General features: G+C 38.3%; 1 protein-coding gene across 3 annotated transcripts in view; it reads right to left on the minus strand.

The window, feature by feature from the left end:
* The window catches only part of EXOC2 (exocyst complex component 2), a 204,394-nt gene that overhangs the window by 89,363 nt on the left and 96,963 nt on the right, over positions 1 to 18,068 (minus strand). For all 3 annotated transcript variants that reach the window (XM_063096552.1, XM_063096551.1, XM_063096553.1), the window contains 4 exons: positions 17,787 to 17,912; positions 8,528 to 8,652; positions 672 to 737; positions 358 to 515 (listed from right to left, as the gene is read on the minus strand). In XM_063096552.1, the coding sequence (XP_062952622.1) occupies positions 358 to 515; positions 672 to 737; positions 8,528 to 8,652; positions 17,787 to 17,912 (475 nt within the window). The remainder of the gene's footprint in view (positions 1 to 357; positions 516 to 671; positions 738 to 8,527; positions 8,653 to 17,786; positions 17,913 to 18,068) is intronic.

Consider the following 18,068-nt stretch of genomic DNA (forward strand, 5'->3'; position numbering starts at 1 on the left):
TGGGACCCACAGCAATGCCCATCACCACTTTCACCATCCTGTGATGGCTCCTCATGGAACTTACAAGCCACAGCATGAGGCTTAAAACAGGGAAAATGAGACCGTGACAGGGATCACAATGTAACAGTAGTACTGAGCTAAACAATAAAAAGATGTAAATACAGTACTACATTCTCGTTTAACATTTAAGAGCTTGGTTGTTGGATGATATGTGGGAAACAGCAGAGGCAAAAAAGGACAGAGAGAAAGAAAAGTAAAATTGCTTCTTTGTTTAAAATGTATATCCTACAAGTTTTTTTTCAAAAAGCAAAGAAAAAAAAAAAATTACCCCTTTTCATGAGATTGTGTCACATTTACCTCACGGTCTGGACGACGTGGGTGAGCCACTGTCCCGAGAGCTCCGTCTTCACTTCCCAGCCTCCGTACTGCCTCGCCTCTCCCTCCCGGACGCTGAGTGGGAGCAGGGCCCCACGGATCAGCTTCACCAGGGAGTGCATTACCTCCTGAATCATTTTCTAGAAAATGAACAAGCAAAACCGCATTACAATGCCTTAATCTGATTAAATTAACTAGAAGATCGTGCCTGAACAATAATGCATACCTTGAATGTAACTTTGGATGAGAATACCCTACACCCTGTAATAAAGTCTACATATTTACTCTTAACTTACCTTAAAATCATTTTGTCTTTGTCTTACATTCTTTGATCTTTCGATATGGCCTGACTTCTCAGCCGTCTTAAAAATTAAAAAAAAAAGTAAACATATTAGATGTCTTTTAGTAATAATTTAAAAACAAGTAATGCAAAGAGAACATGAAATATAATTATAACTTGATTAAAAGGAGTGCTTAAGAAATAATCTTAAAATCAATACATTTCAATTAAATAAAAAATTTTTTTGAAAAGAATTTAAGTTTCTGATTAAAGGATGGTTAATTAGAAAAGCTTTTTTATTCTAACAATAAGGTACTTATTTTCCTGAAATCTTTAGGTACAATAAACCTAAGAATTTAGTTGAAACTTCCAATTTTGTAGGTAAATTTCATGTCATTTTCATCAATTTCATATGGTTAATCTATGAAGTATCATACCCATGACAGTATTCTCAACATCTCAAGGAAGAGTGAAGTCTGAATTAATTTACTGTAATCTTGGGGAATCCATTCCATTCCCTTGGAAAATATTTATGAATAGAAGCATTATGTCTGTCATTTAAAAAAAATAAAATAAAAATCGCTGCTTTTCCTTCAGGGATTTTAAAGAGTAATTTAGAAGAGAATACATTCTACCATTCTAGAGTTATGTTTTTTGTCTGTTTAGTGATATTACCCATGTTTTCCTCTGATATTTCTCTTTCTCCTTAAAATAATGTGTGGAAGACTACTTTACAATGACTAAAAGAGAAATCTGTTCAATTGGATGTCAGTTAACATTTTATCACAAGTTTTCTAACAACTAATTATTACAGGTTGAGCATCTCTAATCTGAAAATCTGAAATCCAAAATACTCCAGAATCCAAAACTTTTTAGTGCCAGCATAACACTCAAAGGAAGTGCTCACTGGAGAATTCTGGATTTTGGATTTTCAGATTAGAGACACTCCATTGGTACGTATTCTGCAAATATTCGGGGGGGAAAAAAACCCCAAATCCAAACATTTTTGTTTCCAACCATTTTGGATAAGCAATATTCAACCTGTATATAAAATGTCCTAGAAGGGCAGGATTACAAAACTTTCCACATAAATAAGCAATAACAAAATGATACAATGTAAAAGAAAATTCTGACATTTCTTTGAGATAATGCAAAAATATCTTTCAAAGTTAAAACCTGCATATATTATTGGTTACAGACATGTCAAGAGACAGTTAAGTTAAAAACAGTTGCATTTTAAATGATTGATATTTACTTCAAGTTAATTTGAAAATACAAGCAATGTTATAATATGTGTAAATATATAATGTATAAGCCACAGAAACAGTGTATAGAGTTGATTTATATAATGAACATTATTTATGTGGGCAAGTAAAAGAAGCATTAGGACTGTTGGACGTTTTCAACAAAAGTATGAGATATACCTGATAAAAAGTGTTCAGCTCATGCATAAATACCCTTCAAACTCTAAATTTACATTTATTTAAAATTTTCTCATTAAATTGTACAGTTTCTATCATTTTTTTTCTTTGTAGAAATGCACTTTTGCTGTGAAAAAAATTAAAGGTATACATATAAAACTAAACCCCAAATTCACCTCAATAATCATTCAAAAAGCTAACTCCTGAGTTCACTGAGCAATGACACTCAAAATTCATTGCACACCAGAACTTAACTCAGAAATTAGGTTTTTCCTTTATTCTGAAGACAAGTGAGAAGTAACTGAAGTGTTTCTAACAGGAGAAGGAGGTGACTAGGTCTAAAGAGAGGAGGAGGAGAGGGCACGTCCAGCCAGCAGGACACTGCTGCATCCCAGGCGGCAGCAGGTGGGCACCAGGCCATGCAAATGCTCAGAACTGGCTGCCCTGGGGGCTGCAGGGAGAAAGGAGACAGGCCAGAGGACTCCTGTCAGAGTCATGCCCAGTCAGGAGAGTCCAGCTCTGTGCGTCTGCCAGCCTGCTTTCGGTCTCTGTCCAGGGATGCCACAACTCAGAGTCCCAGTGCTAGTGGCACAGGGCCTAAGTGCAGAGGAGTAGATGAACACTCTGCTCACTAAGGTGGTAAATGGCCACTCTCTACACGCTGTGGCTTGTCAGCTCTTAGTCTTGGGCACTTTGTTTTCTTTTTTCTCTCTATACACTCACTGATTTGTTCCCATGGCTTCAAATATAATTTTTATCTAATGTTTTCCAAATGTACATTTCCAGCCCAAATATATCCTCTGAGACCTGGATTTGAATCTCAAATTGCCTGCCTAATGTCTGAATACACACTGGTTGACCTTCCCTAATACTTCACAGGAATCTCAAATCCAAGACACTACAAGTGGAAATCTAGTATGTTTCCTCCACACACACCCATGCATTCAGGACCCCCTCTGGGAGCTTCACCTGACTTCCCACCCTCATCTCCCTCATCTGATCAATCAGTAAGACAGAGCACTACCACCTTGAAAAGGCAATTCACACCTGCCCTTTCTCTGCAACTCCACCGACAGAACCTGGATCCAAACCACCACTGTTCCCTGCCTGGACGACCTTGATGCCTCCCCACTTTTGTCCCCTTCAACTATCTTGAACAGGCAACCAAAGTGTCTTTATAAAACTAGAAAGCTGGCAGGTTCCCCTTCCTGGGTCTGCGAGGAAGCCCTCTACCAGCTGGCCCCGTCTGTCCTCTAGGCCCGCTGCCGGTCCTCCTGGGCCCTTGCTACTGCCTGGGACACTCGGCCTGCTGGGCTGTCCCCCACCTCTCAGTGTGCCAAGCTCCTCCCTGCGATGCTGTGTGTGACTCTCTTGCTGCCTCACACGTGCTGCCCCTGAGCCTCTGCAGGGCTGCCTCCTTCTCATGTGCCAAGTGTCAGCTTAGACAGCATCTCATCCCACTACTGATACTCTTTATCTCAGGGCCCCATTTGTTTCTTTTATAGTCATTACCAGAATATAGGGTGATTTTTTAAAAATTTGTTTAGGTTCCATCTCTCCGGGGGGGGGTAGGGGAGGTCATGTTTATCTTCGTCACTTTTATTTATATTGCATATATGTATCTTAAAATTTATGTGTGTACATACATATATTGTGTGTGCATGTATGTTATATGCATGTATGTATACATTACATACATACACATATATGCACATACATAATGTGTACATGCATGCATATATATTGTGTGTGCATGTGTATGTGTGTGTGTGTATCAGAACCTGGCACACAGAGGGTTTTCAGGATATTCAATAAATATTTAGTGAATGAATGATCACCTGGGGTTGGAGTTTTTCAGGACCTCCTTGAATATATTTAAGAAATCATGATTGTTCTGAATACTACTGGGCTAATCTAAAGGCTTCTTAAAAAAAATAAAATAAAACGTGAAGTCCTGGTCTTGAGGTGACAGACTGGCCCTTGGAAGGAGATCTGCCAGGCGTAACCCTATGATATGCTCCTGAAAAGCTCAACAGACTCAATTTTTTTCTCCTGGAGATTTAAGATGTCAACAAGCGGGATTACAGGAATTTCAGACTTTTGTGTGATGGCTGGGAGTTGGGAGGACTGCTGTAGAGGTTGAATTCAGACACTGATGAGGAGCCCAGCCCCTACTGGAATGTCAAGAGGCACACAATGACATTGGAATTCCATACTGCTAAATCTTTGTTAAGGATCTTGTCAGTGTGTGTGTGTGTGTGTGTGTGTGTGTGTGTGTGTGTGTGTGTGCGTGTGCGCGTGTGGTTGGCCAGTATGGGGAGCCAAACCCTTGACCTTGGTGTCATCAGCACTACACTCTAAGCATCTTGTGATGGTTAATTTTTTGTGTCAACTTGACTGGGCCACAGGGCGCCCAGACATTTGGTCAAACATTATTCTGGGAGAGTATTTCTGGATGAGGTTAACATTTGAAGCAGTAGACTAAATAAAGCAGACTGCCTTCCCTGATATGGGTGGCCTCATCCAATCAGTTGAAGGCTTGACTAGAACAAAAAGGCTGACCTCCACCGAGTAAGTGGGAACCCCTCCTGACTGACAGCCTTCAAACTGGAACACTGGGATTTCTCTGCCTTCATACTTGAACTGAAAACATCTGCTCTTCTTGGGTCTCAAGTCTGCTGGAATTTGGACTGGAACTCACACCATCAGCTCCCTCCTGGGTCTCTAGCTTGAAGACCTCTGGACTTGTCAGCCTCTACAATCACGTCAGCCATTTCCTTATAATAAACCCCTGAGTGTGTGTGTGTATACACATATCCTATTGGTTCAGTTTCTCTGGAGAATCCTACTCACATACCTGGTATGGTATGCTGTAGGGAAGGGACATGCCAGTGTAAAACTGTAAGTGTCTCAATTGTCAGAGAGTGTCTTCTGTAAATGCATCTTCCACAGAATCTAATACTGCACACACACTGAATTGTGTACATAGGACTGTTCAACAGGAACAGTATTTCACAGTCATTTGTTCTGTTCAATAATTTTTAAATTGAAGAAAAGAGTAAAATCTGTTGTTTAAAGCATCATACCAAAATGAAGGCTAAATTTTGCCACAACAATTTGGCCCACCAAACAGGTGCTTACGAATACATGATGACATCTACTGGACAACAATTTTGTAAAACTGAAGGACTTGTCTCCAAATACATAAAATGCGTGTGTGCGGTGGGAGGATTAGGAATAAGGCATGCCCCTTGCAACTGTTAATGAAATAATAGTTACTTATTGTTTTAACTTGATGAAGAGTTGAACATATCCAATACAATGAAGGTCTGCTTTATTTTTTAACAGAAATCTAATTTTGGAACATATAAACATATTTTAATTTACATAGTATGAGTTATGTGACTTTAAAATGTTGATTCCTAATAGTTAACAATTATTTGGATGCTTTAAAGATTTTCATCCAAAAAATACTATATTTAACACATATCTAAAAGTGAGATCTTAACTTACTATTAACCATTCTGCTAACTAAAAACCTTAACTCTTTCCTGCACACACAGACCAAAACTACTTTGTGGTAAGACCAACGGCTAGATTTCACTGTTTTGATTCACATATGTTACTTCATATAGGCATAACTGGTTTAAAGAACTGACTATTTTTTAAACTGTTGGAAACTCCATCTAAATCTTTAACGGATAGGCTCTTAATAAAACAAGATAGTTTTATAAGAAGAAAAATAAGAAATTTCAAGTAAATTGTGTTGAAATATCATAAAGCTCTCTTGTATGAAATTAAATATCAACTATCAAAAGTCCAAGAACTCCTCTCAATGTTAATTTAATTAAGTTTCTGCATGTCACTCATAGACTGACAGGGCGTCACACTTTCCTAAATCCTGCTGCATTCCTTTTTATTCCCCGTGAGTGTCTTTCTTGCTTTTCAACAGAGGGTAAATATTTTTAAAACATGCCTAAATCTGTAAAGTGAATTATACTTAATTAATAATTATTACTATAAATGTTTAAGAAAAGTTTATAAACTTAAATAGGGAGAAATACCATAGGCATATCCAATCCAGTATAACTAATTAACATCAGTTTTCCATTTCAACAATAATATTGTTCACAAGTTCTGAAGTAGGTAATTTATTTTTCATTTACAACCAATTATCTTATTTATATTTTTACTGTAACTAGTTACAACCCATAAGGAAGGAAAATATATCCCCTTTTCACTAAAATATCCCCAATCAAAAACTCTTAGGAATTTTATGACTCTAAAAAGATTCAAGATAAGGCAACTACTGTCCATGTGTGGTGGGCCATCTGTAGGGACTGACCCAAATGAGTGGAAAACACTTGGCTGGAAACAAGTATTATGGTTTAAAATCCATTTCCTAATGGACCAATTCTTTAGATGAGTGAATCCATCTTGACATCATTCAATTCTACTCTAGTATGTCTGGTCCAGTATTTTTTAATGCTACTAAATTTTGTTCACTGAATACCTATTACGTGCCAGGCCAATGAAATTTCAATTACTGGAATAAATTTTATTCCAAATAATAAGCATTTTATGTTAACTCAGTGAATTCTCAAGCCAGCCTTACAGAGGTATGTGCAGAGAAGAAAAGTAATTTGCCTAAGGTCACAAAAGTGATACACACTGGATGTTTCCATTGTTACAGCAGTGTTCTGTAAGAAAATTTATGAAAACAGTCTGTCCAAGGCACAGTATGGAGGCATCCAGCCTTTCCCGTCCATGTGAGCAATCTGGTTTAGAGAGGAAGTTGTGGTGCCCAGGGCAGACCGGGGCAGAGGGCAAGGCACCTCAAGACTCTCCTCAGAAATGCAAGCCACACCACTGTCACCCAGCTGAGATTAATGACATACATACAGACTGATGCGTGACATGTGTGAATGCAGAGCATTGGGAAAACTTTTTTTAGGACACCTATAAAACTGAAATTGAAGCATTCTCCTCCTAAGCCAGCAATAAGCAACTCTGCATTTATGAAGACCAGGCAAAACCTACATGTATTTTATGGAAGAAGGACTTCCTCTGTGTAGTTAACTTTTCAGTAGCGTTTGTGTATAACCAAGTCATACAAAAAGAAGAAAGTCTTTCATTGCTTTAATATTTGAATGTTCACCTATAAAGTACAGTAATGAATACACTGCTCAAATTCAAGGAAGAAAAAATGCATTGATACGTCATAGTAGAGAGAATGGTTTTCTGCACTAAGGAGTTTGTTTTCATGCACTACTGTTTTTCTGTTTTTCATGCACTAAGTATTAGATGACCAAACACTCATATAAGCAAGGATCTAGGGATCTAGTAGGGTTAAAAGAAAAGAGACGGTCAGCAAATAGAATTTAAATATGCAAAGGGAAAAGCCTCCACAGCACAACTCTATTTCTTTAATACCCGCGTGAATTTATGTTTATGGTTAAGAGACTCAAGAAAGCCCTGGAGCACCCAGACGACTAACCGCTTTTCTCCAAAGAGTGATCTTAAACCACAAAGGCTGTGCCTTTGTGCAAGAAACAAAACATGGTTTTAGTCCTTGTCCTTATCAACTTTCTGCGAAAATAGCCTTTACCTTCAGGAAGACCCACCTTTCCCAGCTTCTCCCATGGCTATAGAGAGTTCTCCCTTGGAGACACAAAAGAGAGCTGTCTTCTCAATGTTACAGGTGAGGTACCCTCAGCAGCTCGGGGCAAAGGATGTTAGAATCCATATTCCAGGAACAGGGGGCCTTTCCTTAAGCACCTGAAGTGAGATCATAAAGTGATGAGTCTGACTTCCACGTGCTACACACAAAAGTCAGAGTCATTACCTTATGTTCATACTTTCTATGCTACCAACTGCATTATGATTAAGACACTAAGCAAATGAGTGACTCATGAAAATGTAGAGGCTCATAAAAACTTCTGTAGGCTGATAACAATGGGGCTAGACTATGTGATCTTTAAATTCTTACCAACCAGAAAATTTAAGTTATATGGATTAGTTCGGACCTATGTGCAAGCTGCAAACATTTCATCTTTTTTATCATTTGTTCATAGTCTCCTGTACAGTAATTTCACCCATAATGGGACTTCACTGGCATGACAGTTGATTCTGGGTCCTTGGAAATATCTCAAGCTTTCTTTTTTGCTATCTCATTTAATCCTCACAACCACCTGTTGAGATAGCTGCCCTTACTACTCTCTTTACAGATGAGGAAACCAAGTCCCAGAACAGTCAAGTAACTTGTCCAGTGTCACATGGCTACTGAGTGCTAGGGCTTTATTATGCTTTTAACTAGTCTTAAAATATATGACAATAGTCATAGGTGTTGGGCCCGTAAAGTCTTTAAAAAAGTCACTTCACAACTTAAAATTTTAAGGACTATAAATTCACAGTGTCTTAGCTCCACCTGTAGTCAAATTCATATACATACCTCACTGAAAAGGCTTCCATTAACATATGAAATCCAGAGTTTCCAGAAGTTAGGCAGCTGACTTAAAACAAGCTTGGTCAATTTTTCAACAAATGCCACCCTATGAGGAGTTTTGTATCTCCATGCTAAGGGCAGAAAAGAATAAAATACTATGAATATACTTTCAAATCAAGAAAAAAATCTATTTGAACAGCTTACTGCCCCTTCTCCCACCCAGAAATCAAATACACACTAGAAGTAGCCCAAACTTTGTGGAAACACATGGTGACCCACTCTGGCTGCAGAGTTTTAATTTACTGACACAGCAGTATTTCATTTTTCACATTGCACTCCCACTGCCCAGAAGCATCCAGAGCACAGTGGTATGCTTGTAACCAGAGATATGCCACCTCTCTTGTTTCCCTCTGGTAAGAAGAACGCCCTCTACAGCATCAGTGCTGACCAACAGGCCAGACTGAGGGGTCAGGCAAGCACAGCATCAGAAGCTGGGAGGGCTTCGGAGAGCAGGATGCTTTGGCTTTTCGACCTTGTCCTCGGGATGGTATATTTCTCTCAAAAGAATCCTGCTGTTTTTGCTCTGCAGCCAATAACAAAATTTGAGGCTAATATCAACCTGTCAGAAATGCCATTATACATCCTAGATGGTGAAGATTCAGTAAGGAATCCAGCCGTCATAAAGGAGCACATTCAAGAGCAACCATGTAATGAATAACTCCTCCCACAATATACATGTTAAGAAAAAGTGAAAATGTTGAAACCTCTGCGGTTACACATTTAACACAGTGATTGTAGTAACTGGGAAATAAGAATTTAGACTTCTTATGGGAAGAAGAGGTATGGGAACAAAAGCAAAATGTGGACATCCAAGGACCACTAACCATTCCCAATCTCTCCCTCTTTCTTTACCCCAGGGATCACTGGATTATCTGGCATGCTCAGGATTCTTTCTGCTCCCCTGCATGCCCTCTCTGCCCCACCTCCTGGCCTGTGACCACTTCATGGGCCATCAGAAATGCTCTCAGGGTCAAGTTCTAACTCCAATGCTGGAGCTTCAAAGGCAGATCAGTTTCAGATTAGCACTCTCCTCAGCTCCGTTGGCCAACCAGGAGCTTCCTTTCAAAACACCCCCAGGCAAAAAGTGTTGTTATTCCAGTGAAGGAGGGGTGAATTTTATGTAATTTTGAATGTTTAATAATTTTCTGACTAGACAATACATGGTTTGAAAATAAAACTTAAAAGGTATACAGTGAAAATTCTTCCTCCTGCCCCCACCCCATTTGCCCAGTTCCAAGCCCCAGCTAGGTAAGAAACCACTGTTACTAGTTTCTTGTGATTCTTTCTGAAATGTTTTTTTATGTACACAAGCAAATATAAATATCCTCCCCTCCCTTCTTTAAGTTTTTGTTTTTTGCGTAAATGAAAGCATACTAAACACACTCTTGACATGAGTGGCTTTTTTCATTTAATAATGGATCCTGGAATTCTGTATTCATGCATAAAGCACTTCCTCTTTTTCCCCACAGTTACTTAGTAATTCATATTTTGGATGCATCGTAATTTAACAAGTTCCTTTCTAATGAACGAGACTGTTTTGACTCTTTTTGCAGTTAAAATTAATGCTTCCACCAATAACTGTAGGCCTACATCATTTAGCACACGTGCAAGTGTAAGCGTGAATAATTTCCTATATCGAGAACTGCTAGGTCAAAGAGTAAGTGTAGTTGTGATTTTCACAGCTATTACTGAATTGCCCTCTAAAGGGGTTATTTACACTTCCACTAGCAACACATGAAAGTAATACCTTCATTATAACCTCACCAATGAACAGACCAAATAAAGCCCAAAACAAAACAATAAACACTTGGGGTTTTGCTAAGCTGGTATCTCACTGTAGTGTTACACTGTCTTTTTATTATTATTATTATGTGTGTGGCTGAATACCTATTCACATGCTTAAGAACCACTGAGACTTCCCTTTTGTGGCCCATAAAGCCTCTTTATGTATTAGCAATATTAGCCCTTTGTCTATGTTATGAGTTGTGGGAAAAAATTTAAATTCAGTTTTCACATGCGTAAAAGGCATGACTCTTTATTTAGGTCTACATTGTAAATTTTTATCTGTGCATTCAGCCAATACTTATTGAATATCTACTGTGTGCTTATTATGTGGCTACACCTAAGACCTCTCTAAATTGTTCACCATTAATGCTGAACAAGGTAGGTCTTCACCTTCACTGAGTTTATAATCTAATAGAACAGCTCATTAAATAAGTCATAATAGTAATGTGAGACGAATATAAAGAGATAAGTAGATTTCATCTGGAGACAGAGCTGTTATAGACTCCTTTTCCCAGTAGTAATTGATAAAGACTGTTTTCCACGGCCAAATGTGTCCTGGTTCCAATAAGGTCAAAAATAAAACTTGATGCATTGAAAGATTTGCCTTATATGATCGCAAATAGACTTTTACGAGGCATCTTCCCCAAAAATGAAGTTTCAAAAGATATGAACTCCTCCACACAGCTATACTGACCATTATGTTGTATACCCTGACTGCGAGAAACCCATCTGTATCTTTATCTCATGTATTATTTATGGGGCTTGTTTGCAGGGAAATTAAAGTGAAAGCAACCTAAGCAGAACCCAAGTCTCTGAGGGGACTGAATCTGGACCAGCTCTTCAGCTCTTCATGGGGCATGCCTGGCTCATTTGAGAACCATATGTTCTACATATACATAGATACTCTACACACGCATAGATACTCCACACGTGCACAGATAGTCCACAAATGCATAGATACTCTACACATGCAGATAGTCCACACACACGGATACTCTACACATGCACAGATAGTCCACACATGCATGGATACTCTGTAGTGCACATAGTCCACCCATGCATGGATACTCTATGCATGCACAGATACTCCACACACACGGACACTTTATGCATGCACAGATACTCCACACATGTGGATACTCTACATGTGCACAGATACTTTATGTATGCATGGATCTCTACACATAGATACCATTGGATCTCAATGAGTAGTCCATCTTGGAAATTACTCCCTGCCCCCAAAGTAAAATAGGGAGAGAAGACTGCCATTTCACAATAAAAAAAAAAAAAAATTCTTTTTTAGAAGCCACAAAATAAACAAAAGTAAACTCAGCTTCTCTCTTGTTAAATCTATTAATAAGTATTCTAACTGAAATGATTTTATGATAGGAAAAGTATTTAGATAATTGTAAATAAAAACATAGCAAACTAATTCCAAAAGGCTTCCAAAAAGATTCCTTCAGCTAAATCTTTTCATGGCAGATTAACTGGTAAAATTATTTTGTCTGAGTTCCCCAGAGCATGGAGTGTTCATACAGATACGTAACAGTGTTGCCAGAAAATCATACTCGGCTGACAGTTCTGTAATTACTTAAAGTGTTGGTGCTCAATCATCATGGTTCCTGGAAATCAGCTGGATTCCTGTGGACTCCTTCCCAGTGATAGAGAACAATTCTTAGTATCATGTTTTGTGGAATATACTAAAAAGCAAATGTACTTCACAGGGCCTGGTTTTCCAAAGCCTTGCAGTTTCAAATATTGACCTTGCAAGGAAAGGAAATTTTCCCCAGGCTAGCGAATCTTTGTTGCAAGATAAGAATTGTGGCACAGCAGGTTGTTGGCTCAAAAGACAGAATAGTTGCTGATTGTTATGTAAAGATACTGAGAAATTGTTATAGGAAGGAATGTTTGCTAAGATCAAACTGTTGTTGATAGGACCACTTAATTGTCTACTGGAATGTCATCTGGCTTGTTTCACTGAAAGTTACCAGCCTATACTGTTAAACTATACCCCCATCTATGTCTCTTCCTATAACTTCCTGGTCTGGAAAATAAATGCAGGAAGAGAACCCTAAGAAGGGATGGCTCTCACTTGAGCGTCCCAAAGAGAGATTAACCACTTCGGGGCCTTTCACTGCTCAGTAGAGATGGGCTGTGAGTAATCCTTTATGTCTCTGTCACCCAGAGGAAGTGGGGTGACAAATCCGTGCGAGGCAAAGCAACAATGTTTTATTTGATCTTTTATTACTTGCGAATTATTTATACCTACATATGTATGTATGTAATGACAGTCCTTTTCCCCCATTCCTTCTAAGTCTAGGTCATCCAAATTCTGATCATTATAATTAAAAAATGAATTTGGATTTTCTCACTGAATCCAACACGTAATTGTTAAAGGCCTACATGAATATACCACTGACAGAATAACCTCAAGAGTAATTTCCTAAGGATAATGAAAGGAAGTAAGTGGATATGGCAGGAACGTCTGCCTGATTTATTTAAGTAGAAAACACAAAGTAAGTATGTAGGCTTATGAATTTTGCTTGATCACAAAGTTCAGAATGAACTTCCTCAACTTCATTCATACCTAAGGTTTACTGAAAGCAATCCTTCACGATGTTCCAATTTCTTTTTTTTTTTTTTTCCTTTTTTAAAATTTATTTATTTTTAATCTTTTTATCAATATACAATGTAGTTGATTTTTTTTTTTTTTTTTTTTAATTTTATTTTGTCGATATACATTGTAGCTGATTATTGCTCCCCATCACCAAAGACTCCAATTTCAAGTAATAATTTTTGGGGAAATTAAACTTGATTTATTCCACTCCCACTTCTAGCCTTGCTAAAGTAACACAGATTGGATTTAACCTCCAGCCATAAACAACTAGAAAACTGAAAAAAAAAAACCTCTATGAAACAACTGTTTTTAGACACCGCACAGCAGGCAGCACACCTGCGATCCCTGAGGGAGGGGAGCATGTGCAGGTCTGCAGCCAGCTGTGCTTTCCACCAGCATCATTCCTGGACAACGGGGCAAAGCAGGAGAAACCAAAACAAAGTACGGTAGCCTTTCTGAGTTAGACAGACAGAGACTGTAGTTTAAGGAGGCACAGGTGACTGCAAACTGCAGGGAAGAGTTCAGGAAAGGAGAAGGAGGGAGCTACGTAGGAAAAAAGCTCCAGAAATCTGCATAGGATCTTCTTAAGTCTTTGATGGGGAGTAGGCCATACATAGGTGGAGTGAAACTTCATAAAGCCAGGCAAAGGCCAACCACGGAACTGTAAGCTCAACAATCCCCAGAGATCTCATGGGGAAGGGAGAATTTCTAGCTCCCAACAACCAGAAGGAATAGTCCTTGTTAATTACCTGGGCCTATCAGTAGAGACCCAAGGGGCTGTGCCTTGGCAGTACGCCTGAAGTATCCCTAGAGTAAAGTCTATTCTAGACCTGGGCTAGTAAAGCTTAATAACAGGCCCTGAAGGGATGAAGCTGATCTGTAAGTAACTAAACTGCCTGCTAAAACAAAGTCCAGCACTCTTCAAAAGAAGACAACAAAACCTAGATACTCAACACTGATCATTCAGTATCTGGGAAACAATGAAAAATGATTAGACATATCTAAAAGCAGGGAAATGTGACCCATAACCAGAAACCAGGAGAAATATCAGTCAATTAAGTAAAAGACCCAGAAATGACAAAGATGATGGAATTAACAAACCAGGAATTAACAGCTATTATAACTGTGAAAAAATTTAAAGAAAACACAAAAATAATCACAAAAGCAAAAATATTAAAAAGAACCAAATAGAGCTTCTAGAGATGAAAAGTACAATACCTGAAAATTTTAGGTGACACAATGGAGGAAAAAAGATCAGAAAAGTTGAAGGCACAGCAATTGACTCTACAGGTAAACCTCGTTTCATTGCGTTTTACTTTACTGCACTTTGCAGACATGGTGTTTTTTCATGAATTGAAGGTCTGTGGCAACCTTGCCTCAATCAAGTCTGTCGGCACCATTTTTCCAGCAGCATGTGTTCACTTTGTGTCTGTGTCACATTTTGGTTATTCTTGCAACATTTCAAGCTTTTTCATTATTACTATATCTGTTATAATAATCTGTGATCAGTGATCTTTGATGTTACTATTGTAACTGTTTGGGGCACATGAACTGCACCCATACAGGATGGTGAACTTAATCAGTACGTGTTGTGTGTGTTCTGACTGCTCCACCAACCAGCTGTTCCTGTTTGTGTCCCTCCCTCTCCTTGGCCTCCCTTTTCCCTGAGACACAACAATATTGAAATTAGGCCACTTAATAACCCTACAATGGCCTCCAAGTGTTCAAGTGAAAGGAAGAGTCATGCGTCTTGTCCTGACCTTATATCAAAAGCTAGAAATGATTAAGCTTAGTAAGGAAGGCATGACAAAAACCTAGATAGGCGGAAAGCAAGGCCACATGCCAGTTAGCCCAGTTGTAAATGCAAAGGAGAAATTCTTGAAGGAAATTGAAAGTGCTGCTCCAGTGAACACACAAATAATAAGAAAATGAAACGGCCTTATTGCTGATATGGAGAAAGTTTTGGTGGTCTAGATCGAAGATCAAACCAGCTACACATTCCCTTAAGCCAAAGCCTAATCTACAGCAAGGCTCTAACTCTCCTCAATTTTGTGAAGACTGAGAGAGGTGAGGAAGCTGCAGAAGAAAAGTTTGAAGCTAGCTGAGGTTGGTTCATGAGGTTTAAGGAAAGAAGCCGTCTCCATAACATAAAAGTGCAAGGTGAAGCAGCAGGTGCTGATGCAGAAGCTACAGTAAGTTATCCAGAAGATCAAGATAAGATCATTGAGGAAGGTGGCTACAGTAAACAACAGATTCTCAATGTAGATGAAACAGGCTATATTGTAAGAAGATGCCACCTAGGACTTTCATCACTGAAGAGAAGTTAATGCCTGGCTTCAAAGCTTCAAAGGGCATGCAGAGTCTCTTGTTAGGAGCTAATGGTAGGTGGTGACTTTAAGTCAAAGCTAATGCTCATTTACCATCCGAAAATACTAGGGCCCTTAAGAATTATGCTAAATCTATTCTGCCTTTGCTGGATAAATGGAACAACAAAGCCTGAATGATAGCACATCTGTTTATAGCATGGTTTCCTGAATATTTTAAGTCCACCGTTGAGACCTACTTCTTAGGAAAAAAGATCCTTTCAACATATTACTGTTCATTGACAATGCACCTGGTCATCCAAGAGCTTTGATGGACATGTATAAGGAGATTCATGTTTTCATCCTGCTAACACAACATCTATTCTGCAGCCCATGGATCAAGAAGTTATTTCAACTTTCACATCTTATTACTGAAGAAATATATTTCATAGAGCTATAGCTGTCACTAATAGTGATTCCTCTGATGGATCTGGGCAAAGTAAATTGAAGACTTTCTAGAAAGAATTCACCATTCTAGATGCCATTAAGAACATTTATGTTTTATGGGAGGAGGTCAAAATATCAACATTAACAGGGGTTTGGAGGAAGTTGATTTTAACACTAATGGATAACTCTGAGGGGTTCAATACTCCAGGCAAGGAGGTAACTGCCAGTGTGATGATAACAGCAAGAGAACTAGATTTAGAAGTGGAGCCTAAAGATGGAACTGGATTGCTGCCATCTCATGAGACAACTTTAATAGATGAGGAGTTGCTCCTTATAGATGAACAATAAAAATGGTTTCTGGAGACGGAATCTACTCCTAGTGAAGATGTTGTGAACACTGTTGAAATGACAACAATGGATTTAGAATATTACATAAACTTAGTTGATAAAGCAACAGCAGGATTTGAGAGGACTGACTCCAATTTTGAGAGAAGTTCTACTGTGAATAAAATGCTACCAAACACCATCACAGAGAAATCTCTCATGAAAGGAAGAGTTGATTGATGTGGCAAAGTTCAGCGCTGAAGAAATTTTAAGAAACTGCCACAGGCACCCCAACCTTCAGCAACCACCACACTGATCAGTCAGCAACACCAAGGCAAGACCTTCCTCCAGCAAGAAGGTTACATCTCACTGAAGGCTCATAATTAGCACTTTTTTTTTAAGCAATAAAGCATGTTTTAATTAAGGTTTGTACACTGTTTTATTAAACATAATGCTACTACACACTTCACAGACCAAAGTACAGTGTAAACATAACTTTCATACGCACTGGGAAACCAAAAGGTCTGTGTGACTCATTGTTCAATACTTGCTTTATTGAGGTGGTATTAGTCTAACACACATGTAATTGGAGTCCCAGAGAAGGGAGACGAGCAGAAAAATACTTGAGAAAATCATGGCTGAAAAATTTCCAAATTTAATATATATTTCTAAAATTCAATAAAATAGATCCAAATAGCTTGGTAAAAGTCATTGCAGTCAGCCTCAAGTATAGTTTCTAATCGATCTCAGCCTGTTAGTACAACATCTGGTGCTAGTGAATTACATAAGGACAGGAAAGGAGTGAGGAAAAGGATGCTGAGACCTGATATACTATTCTACAAATTAAATGACGGAAATGTGTTTAAAAAACTCAGGTGAACTGCACTCCAGAGTAAGAGGCCCTGACTGTATGTTCTTAATGGGCTCCATGTTAGACTCTGTACCATAGAATGTAGAAGCAAAGAGTTCTGGTCTGTCATTGTTTATACTAATGTTTGGTGGGCATGGTGCAGAATGGGAACAGAATAATAAGAAGAAATATGTTATAAAAGACTTTCACTTAGTACAAATAAATACTTAATCTGAAGGTGTTCTTATAATGGACATTCATATTTATTTATAAAATCTTAGAAAATCCCCTACTCCAATACTTGTGAGAATAATATAACACATACTTTAAAAGAAACTTTAGAGGTATTTGAATTTATATGAGGATACTTCAAAAAGTTCATGAAAAGATTCATATTATCTTCTAATTCTATTTTTCCATGAACTTTCTGAAGTGCTCTCAGATAAGGTAATGTATTTCTATCACCCCATATGGATTTCTTACATCAGAAAGGTCTACCAACTATAGAAATTATCTTTGTTGCACATTTCTTCTCAAAGAAGTTCTCATAAACTTTTTTCTGTGGCATTTTTTAAAACCTCAACTACAGAAAAAATAAAACTAGACTTTAACTAAATATGCTGAATTAACACTGACCTGTGCCCAATGACTTATTAAAAACACAAATGGCATTTCTTTAATGTAAAGTGTATTTTAATTATTTATTTTAATTATTTAACTGTAATTACTGGGTAGTTACTTAATAAGCACCAGAGATGTTAGTTGGTAATACTTAGCACTAATAACACCACTAATTACGGAATGTACCAAAAGAAGAAGGTCGTAAATTACAGGAGTACAAATTTAAAAGACCAGGTGGGAGTGAAGGGAGATACTTACTGTCATCTCGGCCAGACTGAAAGCTGCTGCCCCTCTTCAGTGACGCTGTCTGACCAAGATGGCCCAACACTGAGAGACGTGCATCATTGTCAAGGTCTAGCATGGGACTGTGCAGGCCTGGGTTACCTGGAAGACAGAGAGGCATTTCCACATATTCCATGTATTCTTATTTAGTTGACTGAATGAACTGCTTCTCTGAGGCTGTTTCTCAATTGTTCCGCTCTTTTAAATATAGAATTTACAAAGTAAAATCAAAAATATTTTCTCAAAACAGCCTTTGAA

The sequence above is a fragment of the Cynocephalus volans genome, chromosome 5 (assembly GCF_027409185.1).
Source record: "Cynocephalus volans isolate mCynVol1 chromosome 5, mCynVol1.pri, whole genome shotgun sequence".
NCBI lineage: Eukaryota > Metazoa > Chordata > Mammalia > Dermoptera > Cynocephalidae > Cynocephalus > Cynocephalus volans.